The sequence below is a fragment of the Corvus brachyrhynchos genome, unplaced genomic scaffold (genome assembly GCF_000691975.1).
Source record: "Corvus brachyrhynchos isolate BGI_N302 unplaced genomic scaffold, ASM69197v1 scaffold70, whole genome shotgun sequence".
Taxonomy (NCBI): domain Eukaryota; kingdom Metazoa; phylum Chordata; class Aves; order Passeriformes; family Corvidae; genus Corvus; species Corvus brachyrhynchos.
In genome coordinates, this window is record NW_008236217.1 from 1,850,421 (window position 1) to 1,857,036 (window position 6,616).

Genomic DNA, 6,616 nt, shown 5'->3' on the forward strand with positions numbered 1-6,616 from the left:
CAGGAATGAGGATTTGGTGTTCTGTCACAGCACTGGCTGTGGCTCAGGTTATATCTTTAAACTTAACAGGGATACCCCAAAGGCCCCAGGTAAAGACACCAAATCCCCAAGGTGATAGTACCCAAGTCCATCAAACAGCTTTTGTTAATCAAGTGCATGTTTGCCAGATGCTGAAGAGCACACCCCAGATTTCATTCTTTGGAATAAACCTGTAAAATGACCACGTGAGCTCCTTTGGTTGTTTCCTAGACCTTTTGTTATAACACGGTCCCTGTTAGAATGACTCTTGGTGCTCAAGTTCAACACTGATTGCACCCCTGTAGTATAATTTTAACTCTAGCTGATTAAAATTAACTAGCAAAGACAACTTGGAGGCATTTTAACCTGTAGAATTAGCTAAGAATGCAAATAATTCAGGCATCGTGTTCTGTTTGTTATGCTGGTGATGACAGTTTCCTTTAAACACTGAGGGTCTCTAAAATTCACCTTTTCTTTGCCTTACCAGCCTCCTTAGGCCCCATGTTTTACAAAATATGTCCCCTAAGAAAACTAGTAATTACAGAAACTGCAGTAATAATATTTGGCATTTATTGAAAGAGGTAGTACAGAGAGTAAAGCCTTCCACAGAAATAAAATTTGGTATTTCCACACCAAAAGAAAAAAAATATATATACAAATAGTTACCTGGACAGAGCAAAGGCATCTTTAAATCCTGTTGTTGTAGGGGGATCAGTGACACTTGTTCCTTGTGGTTTTCATTTTTCATTGCTTGCACACATTTGGCAGTACTTAATTTTGCACCTGGGATGAGGATGTATCTTCTCTTAAATTCAGTGTAATACTGAGAGACCTTTAAACTTTCAAAAATAAACATAATAACAATAGTAACAGCACCAGCATGGAACATTTGTTTTACTCTTTTCAAGCAATGTACAAAGAAATGTTTTCCCTACTTCATTTTGAGTACGATGTCTTCTGACTTGACTTCACCAAAGCATCTGCTGACCCAGAGCAGTTCTTGGTTTTTTTGCTGTTGAGCAGTAAGTGTTAATTCATGTAGAAGTCTGTGAAATATGAAGCAGAAGAAGTCCAGTTCATGTCCAGTCCAACTGGAAATATCAGCCTAATAGGTCATGTTTTGTACTTGGCAGTATTGAAAGGCAAGATGTTTATATTTGGATGACCTGAAGACATTTAATAATTTTTCATATTGTGTATCCCTGAAGTCTAGGGAGGAATGCATCTCAGTGTGCAAGCAACACTGGGTTCACGGTGTAAATTCGCATTCATAGTGAACTGAACAGAGAATCTTTTTCCTCTGTCTCTGAAGGCTACAATCCTGTTTTTTCTTCTGATTTTTCCTTCTGATTTTTCTATTCTTTTTTACTTGTATGTTTTGCTTGCTGCATACATTTTACCAGGTGCACAGGCAAAAAAGACATGATAACCAATAATTTAGCATATTTTATTGTATTTTGAAAGGTTTTTCTTAGTGAGGAGAAAGGAATATTCTAGATGCTATTTCTGTTGATACAAACTGAAGTTCACAGGTTGTTGACCAGAGAGTTGTGATGGGAGTGGAACAGACAGTCGAGGGCACAGCAATTGTCATCATGCTCCACAGAAAGGCCTTTGGGATGCTGCCCTGCTCCAGACTGTCTTTTGGGGTGCTGGCAGACTGCAGGGAATTGAAGCTGGCACTGTGTTCTTTCCTGGCTGAATGTTCAGATGATGAACAGAGCCAAATTCTTCTCCAATTTACAGTGGCACAACAGGTCTGTTGGTCCTGATGGGGAGGGAGCTGTTGAACTGCAGTGCGATGTCTTTCATCTTCCTCTCCTGTCGAGTCTGTTTAGAAGCTGATGGAGTCAGCAGTCTGTGGGGTGATACTGAACCTCTGGCAGAAGGCCTGTGCAAGATGTGTAACTTGCATCACAGGAGATGGCCGTGAAAGATGATTTATGTACAAACTCAGTGGGGAGTAAGTTCTGCAACAGCCTATGGAGAGTAAATTTTAAAAAGAAGCATACATCAAGAACATAAAACTCACGTATTTTGAGAATACTGGGGGGAGAACGTGGGTGTCTGCCTCAGTTTTTATTAGTAGTGCCCTACATGGTACAGAAACCTCATTCACAGATTTCAAATCCACAAGGGCTCAGTTTGACCATGTAGTGTGCACAGCACAGGGCGAAAATGCAGAGTCTACATTATTGCTTCTGCATCTGCCTCATGACTTATTTTGAGGTAACATATCCATTTTAGAAAAATGTACTCTACTTTGATCTAAAGCCTGTGTAATAGACTAATTAGAAAGCTGTTCTGTTCTTGTGATGTACTGCCACTAGTGCTGTTCATTAGAGATGTTTGATCCAGAGTAGCTTTTACTCCAGCAGGAGAGAGAACAACCCGGTAGATGTTATTTTTGGAACCTGCTTTCCAAGATAGTTCGCTAAAACCCAGATTTTACAAGTGCTCTGACACACTAAAATTTTTCTTTGGGTCCAGTATGTTAGTCGAAGAAGCAGACTGAGACTTGGATCAATTTGCTTAATGTGCCTTATGGAGCGAGACTCTTTAGTGTTGCTTCCTGGAAAGTTTTTATTAAGGCAGAAGCTGTGGTCTGTAGTTTAGCTCAGTTCAGAACCCATTAGAACTAGAACATTAGATCAGGCCCTTTTGGCTTTTATAGGTGATAGTAAATGAGTAATGTACAGCCCTTTATTTGCTGCTGCACATGGATCAATTAGCACATCGAGTTTGTTGCTGTAACTCGCTCTTTTAGATTTTTGCGAAGTACATACAACCTTCAAACATACTTTGAATGGGAGCTTGCAAGGTGTCCTTTGTTTCCTCCTCCCTCAATAACTGGCAGCACACTCTCTTTTTCTCGCTGCCAAGGGACATACTGCCAGCAGAGAGAAGTGGAAGCTATAACAGAAGGAGATGAAGACAACGAAGGCTGCTGCTGTTGTAAGCCTGGGCACTTGCCTCACCTGTTGTCCTGTAATGCAGCCTTTAACCTGCGCTGGCTGACATGGGAAATCACACGAACCCAGTACATCCTGGAAGGATACAGCATCATCGACAACAACGCTGCAACAATGCTGCAAGTGTTCGACCTGCGCAGAATCCTTATCAGATACTATATCAAGGTAAACTCTTTGCTGAAGTGTACTTTGTTCCTAGGCAGGTTTGTCAAATAGAACAAATGCTGTTTGTCTAGAGAAGAAAGAGCATTTGAAGTTTCTTGCTTTATGTTTATCCATCTGCACTACAGTCTGGCAGTCAGACCTACTTGATGTTAGATCACAGAACCGTAGAATCATTTGGTTTGATCTTAAGATCATCTAGTTCCAACCCTCCTCCTATGGGCAGGGATACCTTCCACTGGAATAGGGATAATTAATTCATTTCTCCCTTTGCTAAATTTAATTCTGATCACTTACATTTACAGTTAGTACAGAAAATGGCAGGCATGCTTCAGTGGAGATCAAGAAGGCGAGTTACCAACCTCTAGTGATAAAGTCAGACTAAGTGTTCTTACTTATGTTCTTATGTTTTTACAACACTTCACAGTTTGTTATTTCTTCTTGCCTTGGCCTTTCCACTGGTTTGTTATTTTTCTTCTGGAAAAGAAAAGAAAGAGATTAACAACATAAAGTTCTTGGGAAACCTCTGAAGAGCTGTTTCTCAAATGTACTTTTTTAGTAGTGCAAACCCCCTTCTTACCTTCTGTTTTACATGTATACCACAACACGCTTGAAGTTGGTTTATTCCATTGATCACACAGCAGTTCATTTACACCATTTCTGTATTTGCATTGTTACTAAGATCACAATAACCACACAGATACTAATTTGTCAAAATAATTGAACCTTATAGTCTAGCAAGACATCTTCATCCTCTGCCAAAACAATTCCCAGTCCAGCAAATGAAGAATTTGAGCTTTATAGTTGAGCATTATAGTCTTCTACTGAAACAGCAAGAGCCAAATGCTGCTTCCTATGCCACTGGTACTGCCATGAAGCCAGTTGCTAAAGCTCCAAACCATCTCTGACATCTCCTTTCTACTAACATCTCTGCAATTGTAAAAATCTGTCAACTTCAGAGAGAGACCGGTTGCATATAAGTTAAACACCATTTTTTGCAAATGAACCAATGTAGTAAAAACAAGCTCATTGCCTTACAAAGCTGCTTTGATCATGCTGTTGATTACTTCTGGGATTTCGTAAATAATTTTGCAGGCAGCATGGCCTGGTAACCAACCTGCTTTATTTAATAAACTAATCAGAAATAAAACTGCATGTGAGCATGATTTTTTCATTTGAGAAGTGGGTTTTGTGGCTATAAATTGTTTTAAAGCAATGTAACTAAACTAAAAAAACCCAAAGACCAGAAAACAACCCTTCTTTAACCTGTAATGAGTACGTTGCTGCAATTGCTTTGCTTTACTTTAAAAGGTAACTTGAACAACTGGAACATAAACTGATGCAAACTGGCATATGACTCGGCTTTTGATGGGGAATGAGATTGAAAAAATCCCAGTCTAAGCTGCAATCAAATCAGCATCTTATTAGTTTAAAGTAATAAAGAATTATACTTTGTAAACTGGAATTGTTTTTGTTCCTTAAAATGAATTAATATATGAAGGACTTGAGGAAATGTGAGGTTCATCACATGGGACATAAAACTTAACTGAAAGGTAATTTAGAGCTTCTGGTTCTGGACACACCTGAGAAGCAGCTGACATAGGTGAGATGGCTTAGACAAACTTTCATCCCACATGATACAGGTGTGGTTAGTTGATCCTGTCTTGAAGAAAAGGGACGTGGGCTAAATGCTCTCCACATGACCGAGGTGTGCTGTGGCTCCATCTCCACTCTCTGCAGAGTTCATGTTCACCACTGATGGCTCTGAAAGTGTGAAAATCAAATCTCTTCTGGTTGGATTTAGTTGAGCCACTGCTGTTATACTGCATTGACAGACCTTCATTCTCAGAAAGGTTGGTCTTCATTGTCAGGCTGTCGGTCTCACACAGTCGGTCTTTTTAATCTACTTCTGTCTTTAGGGAAGGACGAACAGAGGATAAAAATAACCTGTTGGCACCTTCAGTATTAGCCTGGGCTGGAACTCCCTTCAATGAAGGGAAGGTGCACTCAGGAGAATCCCTTCTTTAGAATGTCACTTCCCAAAGGAAAGTTATATGGGTATTTTCTTCTTGTATTTTTAAAGTAATTAGTTTTTTCCATAAACAGGGGCTTTAAAAAGATTTGGTAAAATCCTTAGTATAAGCCTGGAAAGTGAGAAGATTATAATATGTATTAGATCAGCTTTTTTCCTGTTTATTTAAAGCTTGCCTCCAAATAAACAGCATCAGACACAGAGGTAAGAATTCATTCCTTCCCCAGCTCTTTCTTCTGGGGGAGTCTAGATCAAGACCCTGTGCAGTTTCACTGTGAACATTTTAAAAGTCCTTGACACTCCCTTTTTAATGTTGTGAAAGGAATTGTAAGAAGAACTATAGGTAAGGCAGTATTCAGGTCACATAAATCACAAACTAGAAAAACACTGAGCCTGGAGTTCCTGCAGGAACTGCACTTCCATGGCATTGAGCATTTGGAGTGTTTCTGGTTTATTGTCTGTAGCTTACAATATTGTAAATATTTGCCATATTGTTTCAGAATTGCCATATAGCTGAGGATGTACTTGAGCACAAAACATATCTTGGAAGAGTTACCAAGAACAGAATTTAATTAGGTGACAGAAGTTTTTGTTGTTTCTGTGTCTGATTGCAAGTCTGATTTTTTTCCCAGCTGAATCAGCTTCTTTGTAAACACAGATGAGGATAATAAAAAAAGCAAATTCTATCTTGAAAATCAACAAAGAGAATGTATGCTTTGTTTTAGTTCTTCAATCCTTCAAGAATAATTATTGTATTGGTCTTTTAAACAATGAGTTGCACTGAGCATCTTATTCCTAAATCATATTTATTTCATTTGCAGTTTCATTGACAGCCTAGAAATGCATATATTTCTCATTATGAAAGGACTTTTATTCCCCACAAATAAAGTGGGTCAGCTCCTGTAGCCCTTCTGCATATATTTTGAAATAATGTCCTGCCCAACTACTGTGATATTTTTCCCTTGTGCCTCTTCCATCTCTTCTTCAATATATTCTTATTTAAACATCTTTTAGTATTTAAGAAGTCTGTGTATTCGCTGAGTGCTGGGGGTTTGGCTTCTATTGTTTCTGCATGAATCTTTTTTAAGGAGTCTATTGTTCTCCACATGCCAAGAAATTAAGGGTCCATCCTGTCTGTATCTGTGTGACTTGTCTTTTTCCTCTCAAGCTTGATTCTCCTCTTACTTGTGTATTTTTGTACAATTTGAATGATAAACTATGGAGAGCATCTGGGGTTTTTAAAAGGGCTGGTAGTGCTTCTGTCCTCTGTAATCCATCATATTTTCATTTTATACATTTATTTACTTAGTACTTAGTTTCCATTGACTGGGTAAAGTAGAGCTATATGATCTTCAGTCATGCATACTTGCTCCTCATTTGCTTTGGAATCCAACTCTAAATTAACAATATAAAACATTATAATGGGACTTTC

At 38.7% G+C, this 6,616-nt stretch overlaps 1 protein-coding gene across 2 annotated transcripts in view; it reads left to right on the forward strand.

Annotated features, from left to right (window-relative positions):
* The window catches only part of PCNX2 (pecanex homolog 2 (Drosophila)), a 143,554-nt gene that overhangs the window by 112,439 nt on the left and 24,499 nt on the right, over positions 1 to 6,616 (forward strand). For both annotated transcript variants that reach the window (XR_001865548.1, XM_017745316.1), the window contains exon 25: positions 2,902 to 3,155. Coding sequence is in view for 1 of the 2 variants with exons in the window: in XM_017745316.1 (XP_017600805.1) it covers positions 2,902 to 3,155 (254 nt within the window). In the remaining variant the exon portion in view is untranslated. The remainder of the gene's footprint in view (positions 1 to 2,901; positions 3,156 to 6,616) is intronic.